The 16,381-nt window shown below is 43.6% G+C and overlaps 2 protein-coding genes across 5 annotated transcripts; both read left to right on the forward strand.

Moving 5' to 3' along the window:
* Position 1: 1 nt before the first annotated feature.
* On the forward strand, positions 2–6,934 carry LOC138108580 (glutathione S-transferase-like). 3 transcript variants are annotated; one of them, XM_069011453.1, is made up of 7 exons: positions 2–68; positions 1,129–1,242; positions 1,902–1,953; positions 4,015–4,147; positions 4,930–5,071; positions 6,093–6,224; positions 6,525–6,934. In XM_069011453.1, the coding sequence occupies exons 2-7, from the start codon at positions 1,156–1,158 to the stop codon at positions 6,819–6,821; spliced, it is 843 nt and encodes a 280-aa protein (XP_068867554.1). In that variant the 5' UTR covers positions 2–68; positions 1,129–1,155; the 3' UTR covers positions 6,822–6,934. The 3 variants fall into 3 exon arrangements, with proteins under 3 accessions (XP_068867554.1, XP_068867556.1, XP_068867555.1); XM_069011455.1 differs by having other exon boundaries at positions 6,544–6,755; XM_069011454.1 differs by lacking the exons at positions 2–68; positions 1,129–1,242 and adding an exon at positions 1,290–1,629.
* A 1,808-nt stretch (positions 6,935–8,742) lies between these two features.
* Positions 8,743–15,260, forward strand: LOC138108582 (glutathione S-transferase-like). 2 transcript variants are annotated; one of them, XM_069011458.1, is made up of 7 exons: positions 8,743–8,809; positions 9,869–9,982; positions 10,642–10,693; positions 12,755–12,887; positions 13,667–13,808; positions 14,419–14,550; positions 14,870–15,260. In XM_069011458.1, exons 2-7 carry the CDS (start codon positions 9,896–9,898, stop codon positions 14,990–14,992), a joined length of 669 nt encoding a protein of 222 aa, XP_068867559.1. In that variant the 5' UTR covers positions 8,743–8,809; positions 9,869–9,895; the 3' UTR covers positions 14,993–15,260. The 2 variants fall into 2 exon arrangements, with proteins under 2 accessions (XP_068867559.1, XP_068867560.1); XM_069011459.1 differs by lacking the exons at positions 8,743–8,809; positions 9,869–9,982 and adding an exon at positions 10,052–10,369.
* The last annotated feature ends 1,121 nt before the right edge of the window (positions 15,261–16,381 follow it).

Raw genomic sequence — 16,381 nt, forward strand, 5'->3', positions numbered from 1 at the left:
GAGGGGCTACAGATTTAAATAATCTCAAGGCAGGGCTGCTGGGAGCTTAGAGTTACACTGTGCCCAAGGTAAGTGGGGTTTTTTCTTTATTTTGGACATGCAGGGAATTGTTGTACGTGAAACTCTGTGAATGGGTTTTATAGATTAAATGTGTGTGTGTGCTTTCTTTATTAACATGGGTTTGTGCACCAAATGTTAGATTCTTAATCAGCTGCTTTTGAGGTGTACAGAATTAAGAAAAAGAAATGTAGATCTCAGAAGTGGGGCATGTTTCCTCTCACCTCCTTCTTTCTTCCTACAGTAGAGAAGCTGCTGACATGTTATTTACAGGTGGAATGTGGTGGGGGTTTGGGCGTTTTCCTTTTGCTCCTGTTAATGCTTTAGCTTTGTTGTGGACAGGGTGTCAGTAGATGTGAGGCTGGCATAAGCTGGGCACTGTTTGTGTGTGTTTGTTGCTGATGTGCAGCGGGGTTGTGAGTTGGGTGGGTGGCCTGTCTGCCTAGAAACTGTTGTTGCTTGAAATTCTGGCAGAGTTGGAACTGGACCAAGCAAGCAGTGCCCTGTGGCTCTGCCTGTGGTAAAGGCAAATCTGATGTTACCAGAGGCAAAAGTAACTTCCATGTCTTTGGAGGCTTGTCTAAAGAAATTACAGAAGCAGGGAGTGTTGTAGAAGAGGTTGCCTGGGGGAAAGAATTCTTTCCTGGCTGGTTATAATGGAGCATAATGGCTGCTGGAGGAAGTACAGCAATTGCTGAGTTTATAGCATGTATCTGGTTAAACAGTAAACTGTATTCTGAGATAATGCCAAATTACAGAGAGAGCACACTCTGCTTTTTGGTCAGAACAGAACACTTTGGATGCAAATGGTTTTGATTCATTTGTTCTCTGACTGGGCCAATTGCCCTAAGTACAGGGTTCTCTTTAACTATCCTGCATGTGTAAGGAGTATTTTAGGGCAGAATGATACAAGGCAGCCTCTCAATATAGTCTTTTACCTCCTCTATTAATTTGGTGAAAGTCTTGGACCATAAATCATCGGTTTCAAACAAGACAACTTTGAGAGCCACTCAGAGACTCAAAACCCGGATTCTGAATCTTTATTGTGTGAAGCTTATTTTTTTATTGCAGATACTAGGAAATCAGGCACGTGGAAACATGTCTGGAAAACCCAAGCTGCACTACTTCAATGGACGAGGCCGAATGGAACCAATACGGTGGCTACTGGCAGCAGCTGGGGTTGAGGTTTGCCTGTGTTTTTTTATACTGAGAGCATGTGACAAATATGTACTTTTACTGTTCCTTATGAAAAGTGTGACTGAACAGCAGTTTCTGCACTTAGTGCATTGCTGAGCAAGCCAACGGTGACCACGAGCTTACCCGAGGCAGGGGGCAAGTTCCTGTCTCACTTGCACACATCATGTGCCAAGCCTGCTGGTAGCACCACAAATGCCTCTCCCCTGTAGCCAGTGAAAGAAAAAATTTAAACCCCAGCAGCGCAGCAGAACCTGGCTTCTTATCTTCTGATCACCGAGGTCAAGCACTTGCAATTCTGAATACCTTCAGATCAATTCCAATGTCCAAAATAGCAAGAGATTATTATTGCTACCGTGATGTAGTTTACCATTGAAGGTACTGTATACTGTAAAGCATAGTAGAATTTTTTTTACCTCTAACAGGTTCTGATATTAAACCAGAGATGGAGTGTTTCAAGATCTGTGTGTTTCAAGAGCCATGGGTTTCTGTCACAGTGACGGCCAATGTGCCCGAAAGCTTTCAAATATGATTTATGTTTTAGAAAATAGAATTCCCTCAAACACAGCCCTTTTGTGCCTTCTTTACCTAAATGAAGAGAAACTGAAACATGGAATGACAACAGAACTTTTCTTCTCTATTTCCTGCAGTTTGAAGAATCTTATCTGGAAAAAAAGGAAGATCTGACAAAGTTACAGCAGGGTGAGTTTCCTTCACTTTTAAATATCAACAACAGCAATAGCGATAATAGTAGTAATAATAATAATTAGATTTAGAATTACTTGTCTGAAAACACTTAGGAAGTCTAAGTCTTAGTCTCTGAGGAAGAAAACCTCTTAACTGGATTGTACATGAGGTTTCAGAGATGCACACTGCAGTGTGTTAAGTGGTATCATCCCCCCAGTTTCTTCAATCTTCACTGATTCACAGAAGTGCTGAGGTCAGAAGGGACCTCTCAAGATCATCTACTCCACCTCCCCTCTTCAAGCAAGGCCACCTACAACCAGTTACCCAGGACCATGTCCAGCTGGGCTTTAAGCATCTCCAAGGATGGAGAAGTTACAGCTGCTCTGGACAACCCACAGTCAAAGAGCCTTGTTACAGTGGGGAAACTGCAACACGCGTATCAAACAACGAGGCCCGTGGAAAAGAAATATATATAGACCAATTCTTGATAGATGTTTCAGAGATGTTTATTTCTCCAGCCGCATGGCCGGGGCTCTGCTGAGGAACTGCTGCAGTCACAGGACCCGAGGGTCCTTGCCTGTGCAGGGGAACACAAAACAACCAACGGGGAATGAGGCTGAGCAGGGGCAGGGAAACCCCGTGCCTCCCCTCAGGGCCCCTCTCCCAGGACCACATGGCAGGGGGGAAGGGACCCCGACAGTCTTTCTTTAAGTTCAGATGGTTGACTCTCCTTTGATTCAGCTGGTGTCCATTGCCTCCCGTCCTAGGACATACAGGCTTTTGTCCTCAGATCATCTTGAAATTCACTAGCATTTCAGGTTGCCTACAACATTGTTGTTTTATAATCCATATGCAAACAGAGTTCCAGATTTCTGAGTCTGACTGTACCTCTGCTGTGTTCCTGCCTCTCAAGGCTACCACCCACTGTGCTAGCTTCAGCTTCCATCTTCCTCAACATGATGTTCACGTTTCCTCCAAACCAAAGTACACGTCTGTGCTTTTCACTAGGCCTGTCAAAAGAAATCTGAGCTAGGGGTAGCATGTGCAGTCCTGCTCTCCTTTAGGAATAATGACTTGATCCCCCTGCCACAGGCTGCCTTTCAAAAAGTGTTTTGAGACACAAGTATAAATGTAAACGCACCCCTACTAGCAGAGACTTTCTCTGCATGACTGTCTTACAATGGATACAAAGAGGGACATAGCTGATCAGTTATCTGAGTCAAGAGATAGGATTCCCTAGAGCAAAACCTCTCACTTGCTCCTCTGATCTGATACCTCTCTTTCCGCAGGTAGTTTTCCTTCTTTCGTTCTAGGACAAGGCTTCTGCAGGCTAGGAAAAGGGTTACGTGGCTCCAGCCTCACTCCAGGTGATATTTGGGTCTTGCAGGAATCTCATGGAACTCACTCATTTTTCCCACTTCATGCCCGTACAGATGAGATGCCATTTGTAAAGTCAATAAAGTAGACAGAAAGATATTTTATGCTTTTATACTCACTATTATTTATATTCATTATTATTCAAGTTATATGTTGGCTGGTGCTTAGAAAGTCCAGACATATTTAGCAAAGCATGAAAGACCTTCAAGTCCTTCTCATCTGTGTTAATCTCCATGAAAATCACCTGACTTAGGGCCATGCAGTGCATGTAGTTTTCAGTGTACGACAGGTAAAAGTTCTGCATTTGGGTGCTTCCTCAAATCTGAAATTTCCACAGTTCATTGCTTTAATATTAAGTTATTAACGTGTCACTAAGAAATGGTTGTTGCATGCTGAGCATTTTCCATGTGTTGTAAGAATGAGGAAGATTGCCACCAAAAGGGTTGTCAAACACTGCAACAGGCTGCCCATGGAAGTGGTTGAGTCACTGTGTGTAGACGTGCACTTGGGGACAGGGTTTAGTGGTGAAATTGGGCATTGTTGGGTTTACGGTTGGATTTGATGATCTTAGGATATTTTTTCCAGCCTAAATGATTCAGATTCTAAATAAAAAATAGTACATGTGGTTACGTTGCCTAACACACGGTTGTGGTTCTCATTCAGGGACTGAATGTGTCCTTGTTATTCCCTTTCCCCTAGATGGATCCCTGCTCTTTCAGCAAGTGCCAATGGTAGAGATTGACGGGATGAAGCTGGTGCAGACCAGAGCCATTGCCAACTACATAGCAACGAAGTACAACCTCTATGGGAAGGACCTGAAGGAGAGAGCCCTGTACTGTCACAGTAGCACCTTTGCTTGTTAGACCCCAGCTCACACCGTAGCTCTGTGTAACACAAGGATATCCCAGCTCACAGCTAGGTTCAGTGGGAGCGAGCAGCGCTTCATGCAGCATGTGGTGACTGTGACTGCAGGTGATGTCTACAGCAGTGACAGCCAGCTAGATGAGATAGGGCAAGCGAGCCCATGAATCACCAATCAGAGGTCAATGCAGTTATGAGAGGAAAGCAGTCAGGGGGCAGACTGTCTTACTGATGCTGCTTTTCATTTTCTCCTGCACTTGTCAGCAGCATCATTTTCACCTCATCCAATTCAGGGCAATGTTTTCTAAGGAAACAAATGAACTTCTCTCTCTTATACCCAGGAATTAGTATAGAGTTAGAGTGAATAACTGGTTGTCAAAGGATAGGACTCTTAAGGGCACGTGTTCTGACCTGAGGTATTTTTGAATGTTTCAAATTAATAAGCACTGGTAAACACATGTCAAGATATTTGCTAGATATTGTACAGACCCGCTGTTCAACTTACCCTGTCTGACGGGGTTTTTAGCACAAGTTTGGGTGACACATCCAATAGTTTTGCTCAGGAATTTTGCATTTGTTTTTCACCCAAGCTCCCCTGCTGCCTGCCCCCAATGAAACTTTTCCAGACTATGTGTGTGTGTGATAGAAGAGGCAGCGATTTCCCACCATCTCAGTGAGTCATTATTCATCTCATCTTTTGTGCTGTTCATACCTGCTGTGTTTGACCTGACCAAGTGGATCCATTCCTTTCAGAATCGATATGTATGTGGAAGGAATGTTCGATCTGAATGAGTTACTCATGTCCTGCGTTTTCCAGCCAGCGGACAAAAAGGAGCAACATTTCACTAATATGATGGACAAGACTGAAAACAGATATTTCCCAGTCTTTGAGAAGGTATGTGGCAAAGAGGTTGTAGCTTAATTGATGCTGGTATCTTGAACCTCCATCCTGGATCCACACAAGTTTTATGAAGGAAAGCAGAAGAAAAATTACCACTTGAACATAAATGCTCTGGTTTTGGTGGTGCTGGGAGTAAGATGGAGGCAGGACACTAGAGAGGGGACAGAAGGCACTACAGATCTGGGAGAGATGTAAAGCTGCAAAAACCTAGCACACGCTGAGCTCCCCAAATGTCCGTGTTTGCATCTGTGTGTTGTTTCAGACAAAAGACACTACAGCATCAGCTTTGACATAAAGTTTCCTCCTGAACTGCAGATTCCCCTCTCCCACAGATGCTATATAAAAGCATTACAGTTCCTTCTATATCTAAAACTGTTGTAACCGCTAGATTTTGTTTAGCAGGCTGTAGCTCCCTGAGAGCTCAGCGTGGGTTTCCTAGGGCAGTGCGACAATCCCACAGTCCATTTCGGATGGTCCTGCAGTCTTGCTCCGGTCAGCTCTCAGCGTCACAGCCAGTGATGATGAAGGAAGTGAGAAGGGTGTCTCATGAGGGCTGAGATGGCTTTTATCACATCTCTCCCTGCTATCTCCAGAAGCAGAGAAAGACCTGGTGGGCTGGGTACAGGGGGGTTTTGTCAGGAGTCCAGGGGCGGTCCCTGGGCAGGGTTTGGGTACGGGAACCAATAGGGAGAGCCTGAGGGAGTGGCATGGCTAAGGCAGGAACGGGGGCGGGGAACAATCTCGGATAGGAAAAAGCATGCGTAAACAGGTTGCCAGATGAAACAGCTTAGCCTTCAATGCAGCTACAGCAGCCAAGGCCAGATGAGCACAGCTGAGCTGCCAGACAGCAATGTAGAAGAGAAAGGGCTGATAGATCATGCTTAGGATGGCAGTGCCATCAGACCATTGTTTGTACTACAGGTGTTTGAAGAACAATGGATGACCCTGCTTTGAAGATATCCTATTAAGTAACACTGAGAAAAGACATCATCTCCTTCTGTTTCTCTGTTTTTAGGTTTTGAAAGAGCATGGAAAAGACTTCCTGGTTGGCAACCAGCTGAGCAGGGCAGATGTGCAATTACTTGAAATCATTTTAATGGCAGAGGAGTTCAAACCTGATATACTTGCCAAATTTCCTCTCTTGCAGGTAAATGAATGGGCAGTTTGAATGGACAATGAATTGGAAAGGAGCACTGATTTAAACTGGCTGAGAAGTATGGGAGAGTGGGAGGGTGAGATGTGACATGCAAAATAATCAGATACCCTAAGTACTTCTAGCTGGCCTCACATACTCACTGATACTGCTACCTCCTGTCACCACAACCCCAAGAGTATAAGAGGGGCACGCATATAGTTTCTTCTGCAGCATCAAGCCATAGTGTGACTTTCAGAGTATGGATAACATTGAAATGTCTGACAGTTGCAATGATTCTTAAGCACAGTGCAGTTTTGGTTTTGTTTTGTAGAGCTTCAAAGCAAGAATAAGCAATATCCCCACAATAAAGAAATTCCTGCAGCCTGGCAGCCAGAGAAAACCACCAACACAAGAGGAAGATGTATCCAAAGTGCTGAAAATTTTCTACTCCTGAGCAGCATCCTAAAGCCACAGAAAGTCAATTTCATTGTGTTTGCTGATAGTGAGAAATTAATGAAAACACTGAAAACCAAGGTTTTAGATCTCTCTTTCCTTAGCTACAGAACTGGTTTTAGCCCAGTGCAAACACTTCAAGGTAAAGCTGCATGAGCCTACCAGCAAAGGAAAGAGTTCACTGATTTGGGGGTATAGTGGACAACACAGGATGCCTTAAATAACTAAAGAGAATACCTGAAATAAAGTCTTACTATTGATACTCAAAACCCAGCTGTTCATTGATTTCTTGCTTCTGCTTCTATGCCTAAGATCTCTCTGGTTCTGTTTTTCCGGCGCTCCCAAGAATAGTTGGAAGATTAGGAGAGTTTATCCCAAACAGTAGGTCATGTATTTTTTCTGGGAAATGCCAGGAAAAGCCTGCAGGTTGTGGTTAGATGGGGATGAAAGGCTTGGATTCTGCTTTCCTCTGAGCTTAACTTGGAATATCCTTGGACCAGAAGTCCTACTGCACCTCTGGTTTAGACACTTAAACTCTTGTACTGCAGCTTCACCAATGTTTCCCTTATCAGAAGGTCTATTGTAGCAGCTAAAAGCACTTTGCAGACTCTGAGAAAGGAATGCTTGTCACCAGCTGTGAAGTTTCAAACCTATTGTTTGAGGAAGGAGGAGTCAGGATGGTGTCAGGTGTTAGTGGGACCTTGGAATGGAGGACTCCGTGCTGACTTACATCACTTTTTATTAAACCAAGTTTTATACAAGTTGTACTGGAGTTGTTCATTACCATCGCTGAAATCAAGCTCCACTACTGAGGTTAGCAAGACTGTTGAACTGATGAATATGTGCATTTATGTAGTGAAAGGTGTTCCTGCCCAGGGCAGGAGGGTTGGAACGAGATGATCTTTAAGGTCCCTTCTAACCCAAACCATTCTATGATTCTGTGAAATTATTTGAACACCAAATAAACCAAGCAAATGGAGGAGCCAGTGCTCTAAATCCAGCTAAAACTAGAGCACTGGCAGTTTTCATCTGGGTAAACTGAGGGCAATGTAGCTCTTGCTAAACCCAACAGTTTCTTTATAAGAAATGTCATGCAGCTGGAACCAGTTTTTGTCATCAAAAAAGGAAATAAACCCGTTTTTCAGCAGCAAAGCATGTATTAAAGAGAGTTGCTGCAGGAGCTGTTTCCATCCTGCCTCACTGAAGCATTCAGACTTGCAGATGGAGTACAGGAAGGATGTGCAGGAGACAGCCCCTCGTACTGTAAAAGCTAATCTGTTTGGTGTGACACACTGCAATTTATACAACCTCCGTCTGCCACATAAGAAGAACAACCCAAGTCACAGTTATGTCCAGGGCAATTCAGCAAAATTTTACATATATATTGACCTTGAGTGCAGGTAATGCCTCCATCACTATTAACCACATAGATTAGATAGGCAGGATGGTGCATGGGAATGCATGCTGTATTGACTTTTTGAAATCAATACAGTTGTCCAAAGAAAGCAGTCAGGAGTGCAGAGGGCAGTTTGCCTTCTGATCCCACATTTCACTCACTGTCTCTTAAGTTGTCTTTGGTGTGTATTTTCACTGAGCCAAATTCAGGGAAGCATTTTTGGCAGAAGTAACAAAAAAAGTCCAGCCCAGATGTCCAGAGATGAAATTCAGCAGAAGTGTCTTGAAGGAATACACCCTAAGCACGGCTTAGAAGCTAGTGAAAGATTTGAGCTGAATTAGTTGATGTGTTAAAATTAAAAAAAACATAAAATATTAGAATAAAAGTGCGATTGGCATCGCACTATTCATTTAAACTGAGTGAGCTTTTCAGTTGTTATAATTACTTTTAACTAGCATGGTGCCAAGCAATGAAAATGGGAGGCATATTACCATTTTGTGCTGGCACAGATGTTCCGATGATCATGATCTCTCATCTATCTTACATTTGTCCGTAGTCAGCATGAGGCAGGAATTTATTTTCTGTAGCTGAGAAGTAACTAAACAGAACAAATTGATTTTGCTTGCTTGAGAGAGAGAGGTTTCCTATTTGCAGAGAATTGTTTGCAATTCTCTGTGTAGGAGGGGCTACAGATTTAAATAATCTCAAGGCAGGGCTGCTGGGAGCTTAGAGTTACACTGTGCCCAAGGTAAGTGGGGTTTTTTCTTTATTTTGGACATGCAGGGAATTGTTGTACGTGAAACTCTGCGAATGGGTTTTATAGATTAAATGTGTGTGTGTGCTTTCTTTACTAACATGGGTTTGTGCACCAAATGTTAGATTCTTAATCAGCTGCTTTTGAGGTGTACAGAATTAAGAAAAAGAAATGTAGATCTCAGAAGTGGGGCATGTTTCCTCTCACCTCCTTCTTTCTTCCTACAGTAGAGAAGCTGCTGACATGTTATTTACAGGTGGAATGTGGTGGGGGTTTGGGCGTTTTCCTTTTGCTCCTGTTAATGCTTTAGCTTTGTTGTGGACAGGGTGTCAGTAGATGTGAGGCTGGCATAAGCTGGGCACTGTTTGTGTGTGTTTGTTGCTGATGTGCAGCGGGGTTGTGAGTTGGGTGGGTGGCCTGTCTGCCTAGAAACTGTTGTTGCTTGAAATTCTGGCAGAGTTGGAACTGGACCAAGCAAGCAGTGCCCTGTGGCTCTGCCTGTGGTAAAGGCAAATCTGATGTTACCAGAGGCAAAAGTAACTTCCATGTCTTTGGAGGCTTGTCTAAAGAAATTACAGAAGCAGGGAGTGTTGTAGAAGAGGTTGCCTGGGGGAAAGAATTCCTTCTGGCTGGTTATAATGGAGCATAATGGCTGCTGGAGGAAGTACAGCAATTGCTGAGTTTATAGCATGTATCTGGTTAAAGAGTAAACTGTATTCTGAGATAATGCCAAATTACAGAGAGAGCACACTCTGCTTTTTGGTCAGAACAGAACACTTTGGATGCAAATGGTTTTGATTCATTTGTTCTCTGACTGGGCCAATTGCCCTAAGTACAGGGTTCTCTTTAACTATCCTGCATGTGTAAGGAATATTTTAGGGCAGAATGATACAAGGCAGCCTCTCAATATAGTCTTTTACCTCCTCTATTAATTTGGTGAAAGTCTTGGACCATAAATCATCGGTTTCAAACAAGACAACTTTGAGAGCCACTCAGAGACTCAAAACCCGGATTCTGAATCTTTATTGTGTGAAGCTTATTTTTTTATTGCAGATACTAGGAAATCAGGCACGTGGAAACATGTCTGGAAAACCCAAGCTGCACTACTTCAATGGACGAGGCCGAATGGAACCAATACGGTGGCTACTGGCAGCAGCTGGGGTTGAGGTTTGCCTGTGTTTTTTTATACTGAGAGCATGTGACAAATATGTACTTTTACTGTTCCTTATGAAAAGTGTGACTGAACAGCAGTTTCTGCACTTAGTGCATTGCTGAGCAAGCCAACGGTGACCACGAGCTTACCCGAGGCAGGGGGCAAGTTCCTGTCTCACTTGCACACATCATGTGCCAAGCCTGCTGGTAGCACCACAAATGCCTCTCCCCTGTAGCCAGTGAAAGAAAAAATTTAAACCCCAGCAGCGCAGCAGAACCTGGCTTCTTATCTTCTGATCACCGAGGTCAAGCACTTGCAATTCTGAATACCTTCAGATCAATTCCAATGTCCAAAATAGCAAGAGATTATTATTGCTACCGTGATGTAGTTTACCATTGAAGGTACTGTATACTGTAAAGCATAGTAGAATTTTTTTTACCTCTAACAGGTTCTGATATTAAACCAGAGATGGAGTGTTTCAAGATCTGTGTGTTTCAAGAGCCATGGGTTTCTGTCACAGTGACGGCCAATGTGCCTGAAAGCTTTCAAATATGATTTATGTTTTAGAAAATAGAATTCCCTCAAACACAGCCCTTTTGTGCCTTCTTTACCTAAATGAAGAGAAACTGAAACATGGAATGACAACAGAACTTTTCTTCTCTATTTCCTGCAGTTTGAAGAATCTTATCTGGAAAAAAAGGAAGATCTGACAAAGTTACAGCAGGGTGAGTTTCCTTCACTTTTAAATATCAACAACAGCAATAGCGATAATAGTAGTAATAATAATAATTAGATTTAGAATTACTTGTCTGAAAACACTTAGGAAGTCTAAGTCTTAGTCTCTGAGGAAGAAAACCTCTTAACTGGATTGTACATGAGGTTTCAGAGATGCACACTGCAGTGTGTTAAGTGGTATCATCCCCCCAGTTTCTTCAATCTTCACTGATTCACAGAAGTGCTGAGGTCAGAAGGGACCTCTCAAGATCATCTACTCCACCTCCCCTCTTCAAGCAAGGCCACCTACAACCAGTTACCCAGGACCATGTCCAGCTGGGCTTTAAGCATCTCCAAGGATGGAGAAGTTACAGCTGCTCTGGACAACCCACAGTCAAAGAGCCTTGTTACAGTGGGGAAACTGCAACACGCGTATCAAACAACGAGGCCCGTGGAAAAGAAATATATATAGACCAATTCTTGATAGATGTTTCAGAGATGTTTATTTCTCCAGCCGCATGGCCGGGGCTCTGCCGAGGAACTGCTGCAGTCACAGGACCCGAGGGTCCTTGCCTGTGCAGGGGAACACAAAACAACCAACGGGGAATGAGGCTGAGCAGGGGCAGGGAAACCCCGTGCCTCCCCTCAGGGCCCCTCTCCCAGGACCACATGGCAGGGGGGAAGGGACCCCGACAGTCTTTCTTTAAGTTCAGATGGTTGACTCTCCTTTGATTCAGCTGGTGTCCATTGCCTCCCGTCCTAGGACATACAGGCTTTTGTCCTCAGATCATCTTGAAATTCACTAGCATTTCAGGTTGCCTACAACATTGTTGTTTTATAATCCATATGCAAACAGAGTTCCAGATTTCTGAGTCTGACTGTACCTCTGCTGTGTTCCTGCCTCTCAAGGCTACCACCCACTGTGCTAGCTTCAGCTTCCATCTTCCTCAACATGATGTTCACGTTTCCTCCAAACCAAAGTACACGTCTGTGCTTTTCACTAGGCCTGTCAAAAGAAATCTGAGCTAGGGGTAGCATGTGCAGTCCTGCTCTCCTTTAGGAATAATGACTTGATCCCCCTGCCACAGGCTGCCTTTCAAAAAGTGTTTTGAGACACAAGTATAAATGTAAACGCACCCCTACTAGCAGAGACTTTCTCTGCATGACTGTCTTACAATGGATACAAAGAGGGACATAGCTGATCAGTTATCTGAGTCAAGAGATAGGATTCCCTAGAGCAAAACCTCTCACTTGCTCCTCTGATCTGATACCTCTCTTTCCGCAGGTAGTTTTCCTTCTTTCGTTCTAGGACAAGGCTTCTGCAGGCTAGGAAAAGGGTTACGTGGCTCCAGCCTCACTCCAGGTGATATTTGGGTCTTGCAGGAATCTCATGGAACTCACTCATTTTTCCCACTTCATGCCCGTACAGATGAGATGCCATTTGTAAAGTCAATAAAGTAGACAGAAAGATATTTTATGCTTTTATACTCACTATTATTTATATTCATTATTATTCAAGTTATATGTTGGCTGGTGCTTAGAAAGTCCAGACATATTTAGCAAAGCATGAAAGACCTTCAAGTCCTTCTCATCTGTGTTAATCTCCATGAAAATCACCTGACTTAGGGCCATGCAGTGCATGTAGTTTTCAGTGTACGACAGGTAAAAGTTCTGCATTTGGGTGCTTCCTCAAATCTGAAATTTCCACAGTTCATTGCTTTAATATTAAGTTATTAACGTGTCACTAAGAAATGGTTGTTGCATGCTGAGCATTTTCCATGTGTTGTAAGAATGAGGAAGATTGCCACCAAAAGGGTTGTCAAACACTGCAACAGGCTGCCCATGGAAGTGGTTGAGTCACTGTGTGTAGACGTGCACTTGGGGACAGGGTTTAGTGGTGAAATTGGGCATTGTTGGGTTTACGGTTGGATTTGATGATCTTAGGATATTTTTTCCAGCCTAAATGATTCAGATTCTAAATAAAAAATAGTACATGTGGTTACGTTGCCTAACACACGGTTGTGGTTCTCATTCAGGGACTGAATGTGTCCTTGTTATTCCCTTTCCCCTAGATGGATCCCTGCTCTTTCAGCAAGTGCCAATGGTAGAGATTGACGGGATGAAGCTGGTGCAGACCAGAGCCATTGCCAACTACATAGCAACGAAGTACAACCTCTATGGGAAGGACCTGAAGGAGAGAGCCCTGTACTGTCACAGTAGCACCTTTGCTTGTTAGACCCCAGCTCACACCGTAGCTCTGTGTAACACAAGGATATCCCAGCTCACAGCTAGGTTCAGTGGGAGCGAGCAGCGCTTCATGCAGCATGTGGTGACTGTGACTGCAGGTGATGTCTACAGCAGTGACAGCCAGCTAGATGAGATAGGGCAAGCGAGCCCATGAATCACCAATCAGAGGTCAATGCAGTTATGAGAGGAAAGCAGTCAGGGGGCAGACTGTCTTACTGATGCTGCTTTTCATTTTCTCCTGCACTTGTCAGCAGCATCATTTTCACCTCATCCAATTCAGGGCAATGTTTTCTAAGGAAACAAATGAACTTCTCTCTCTTATACCCAGGAATTAGTATAGAGTTAGAGTGAATAACTGGTTGTCAAAGGATAGGACTCTTAAGGGCACGTGTTCTGACCTGAGGTATTTTTGAATGTTTCAAATTAATAAGCACTGGTAAACACATGTCAAGATATTTGCTAGATATTGTACAGACCCGCTGTTCAACTTACCCTGTCTGACGGGGTTTTTAGCACAAGTTTGGGTGACACATCCAATAGTTTTGCTCAGGAATTTTGCATTTGTTTTTCACCCAAGCTCCCCTGCTGCCTGCCCCCAATGAAACTTTTCCAGACTATGTGTGTGTGTGATAGAAGAGGCAGCGATTTCCCACCATCTCAGTGAGGTTATGCCAGTAGCTTTTGTGCTGTTCATACCTGCTGTGTTTGACCTGACCAAGTGGATCCATTCCTTTCAGAATCGATATGTATGTGGAAGGAATGTTCGATCTGAATGAGTTACTCAAGTCCTGCGTTTTCCAGCCAGCGGACAAAAAGGAGCAACATTTCACTAATATGATGGACAAGACTGAAAACAGATATTTCCCAGTCTTTGAGAAGGTATGTGGCAAAGAGGTTGTAGCTTAATTGATGCTGGTATCTTGAACCTCCATCCTGGATCCACACAAGTTTTATGAAGGAAAACAGAAGAAAAATTACCACTTGAACATAAATGCTCTGGTTTTGGTGGTGCTGGGAGTAAGATGGAGGCAGGACACTAGAGAGGGGACAGAAGGCACTACAGATCTGGGAGAGATGTAAAGCTGCAAAAACCTAGCACACGCTGAGCTCCCCAAATGTCCGTGTTTGCATCTGTGTGTTGTTTCAGACAAAAGACACTACAGCATCAGCTTTGACATAAAGTTTCCTCCTGAACTGCAGATTCCCCTCTACCACAGATGCTATGTGAAAGTATTACAGGTCCTTCTGTATCTCATACAGCTTAGCCTTCAATGCAGCTACAGCAGCCAAGGCCAGATGAGCACAGCTGAGCTGCCAGACAGCAATGTAGAAGAGAAAGGGCTGATAGATCATGCTTAGGATGGCAGTGCCATCAGACCATTGTTTGTACTACAGGTGTTTGAAGAACAATGGATGACCCTGCTTTGAAGATATCCTATTAAGTAACACTGAGAAAAGACATCATCTCCTTCTGTTTCTCTGTTTTTAGGTTTTGAAAGAGCATGGAAAAGACTTCCTGGTTGGCAACCAGCTGAGCAGGGCAGATGTGCAATTACTTGAAATCATTTTAATGGCAGAGGAGTTCAAACCTGATATACTTGCCAAATTTCCTCTCTTGCAGGTAAATGAATGGGCAGTTTGAATGGACAATGAATTGGAAAGGAGCACTGATTTAAACTGGCTGAGAAGTATGGGAGAGTGGGAGGGTGAGATGTGACATGCAAAATAATCAGATACCCTAAGTACTTCTAGCTGGCCTCACATACTCACTGATACTGCTACCTCCTGTCACCACAACCCCAAGAGTATAAGAGGGGCACGCATATAGTTTCTTCTGCAGCATCAAGCCATAGTGTGACTTTCAGAGTATGGATAACATTGAAATGTCTGACAGTTGCAATGATTCTTAAGCACAGTGCAGTTTTGGTTTTGTTTTGTAGAGCTTCAAAGCAAGAATAAGCAATATCCCCACAATAAAGAAATTCCTGCAGCCTGGCAGCCAGAGAAAACCACCAACACAAGAGGAAGATGTATCCAAAATGCTGAAAATTTTCCACTCCTGAGCAGCACCCTAAAGCCACAGAAAGTCAATTTCATTGTGTTTGCTGATAGTGAGAAATTAATGAAAACATTGAAAACCAAGCTTTTAGATCTCTCTTTCCTTAGCTACAGAACTGGTTTTAGCCCAGTGCAAACACTTCAAGGTAAAGCTACATGAGCCTACCAGCAAAGGAAAGAGTTCACTGATTTGGGGGTATAGTGGACAACACAGGATGCCTTAAATAACTAAAGAGAATACCTGAAATAAAGTCTTACTATTGATACTCAAAACCCAGCTGTTCATTGATTTCTTGCTTCTGCTTCTATGCCTAAGATCTCTCTGGTTCTGTTTTTCCGGCGCTCCCAAGAATAGTTGGAAGATTAGGAGAGTTTATCCCAAACAGTAGGTCATGTATTTTTTCTGGGAAATGCCAGGAAAAGCCTGCAGGTTGTGGTTAGATGGGGATGAAAGGCTTGGATTCTGCTTTCCTCTGAGCTTAACTTGGAATATCCTTGGACCAGAGGTCCTACTGCACCTCTGGTTTAGACACTTAAACTCTTGTACTGCAGCTTCACCAATGTTTCCCTTATCAGAAGGTCTATTGTAGCAGCTAAAAGCACTTTGCAGACTCTGAGAAAGGAATGCTTGTCACCAGTTGTGAAGTTTCAAACTATTGTTTGAGGAAGGAGGAGTCAGGATGGTGTCAGGTGTTAGTGGGACCTTGGAATGGAGGACTCCGTGCTGACTTACATCACTTTTTATTAAACCAAGTTTTATACAAGTTGTACTGGAGTTGTTCATTACCATCGCTGAAATCAAGCTCCACTACTGAGGTTAGCAAGACTGTTGAACTGATGAATATGTGCATTTATGTAGTGAAAGGTGTTCCTGCCAGGGCAGGAGGGTTGGAACGAGATGATCTTTAAGGTCCCTTCTAACCCAAACCATTCTATGATTCTGTGAAATTATTTGAACATCAAATAAACCAAGCAAATGGAAGAGCCAGTGCTCTAAATCCAGCTAAAACTAGAGCACTGGCAGTTTTCATCTGGGTAAACTGAGGGCAATGTAGCTCTTGCTAAACCCAACAGTTTCTTTATAAGAAATGTCATGCAGCTGGAACCAGTTTTTGTCATCAAAAAAGGAAATAAACCCGTTTTTCAGCAGCAAAGCATGTATTAAAGAGAGTTGCTGCAGGAGCTGTTTCCATCCTGCCTCAATGAAGCATTTAGACAGCACTTGCAGCTGCTGTGTGCTGTCAGAAACTCAAGCCAGAAACTGGGGCTGTGTGTACTGACTCCATGCCAGGAGGAGCTCCAGGCACGGCTGTGTGGTTTCACGATCCCCCACACAGATCCCCCTCTTTGCCCACACAGAGCCAGAGCCTCTGGCACACGGAATGCTTGGCATC

Source organism: Aphelocoma coerulescens, chromosome 3, assembly GCF_041296385.1.
Source record: "Aphelocoma coerulescens isolate FSJ_1873_10779 chromosome 3, UR_Acoe_1.0, whole genome shotgun sequence".
In the NCBI taxonomy this organism is placed as follows: Eukaryota; Metazoa; Chordata; class Aves; order Passeriformes; family Corvidae; genus Aphelocoma; species Aphelocoma coerulescens.

Excerpts from the sequence above, each read along its gene's own strand:
- LOC138108580 (XM_069011453.1), top strand. The coding sequence starts at position 1,156 with ATGTCTGGAAAACCCAAGCTGCACTACTTCAATGGACGAGGCCGAATG. Across the intron at positions 1,954-4,014 it reads TCTGACAAAGTTACAGCAGG|ATGGATCCCTGCTCTTTCAG; the intron begins GTGAGTTTCCTT and ends CCTTTCCCCTAG. Across the intron at positions 4,148-4,929 it reads GACCTGAAGGAGAGAGCCCT|AATCGATATGTATGTGGAAG; the intron begins GTACTGTCACAG and ends CATTCCTTTCAG.
- LOC138108582 (XM_069011458.1), top strand. The coding sequence starts at position 9,896 with ATGTCTGGAAAACCCAAGCTGCACTACTTCAATGGACGAGGCCGAATG. Across the intron at positions 9,983-10,641 it reads TGGCAGCAGCTGGGGTTGAG|TTTGAAGAATCTTATCTGGA; the intron begins GTTTGCCTGTGT and ends TATTTCCTGCAG. Across the intron at positions 12,888-13,666 it reads GACCTGAAGGAGAGAGCCCT|AATCGATATGTATGTGGAAG; the intron begins GTACTGTCACAG and ends CATTCCTTTCAG.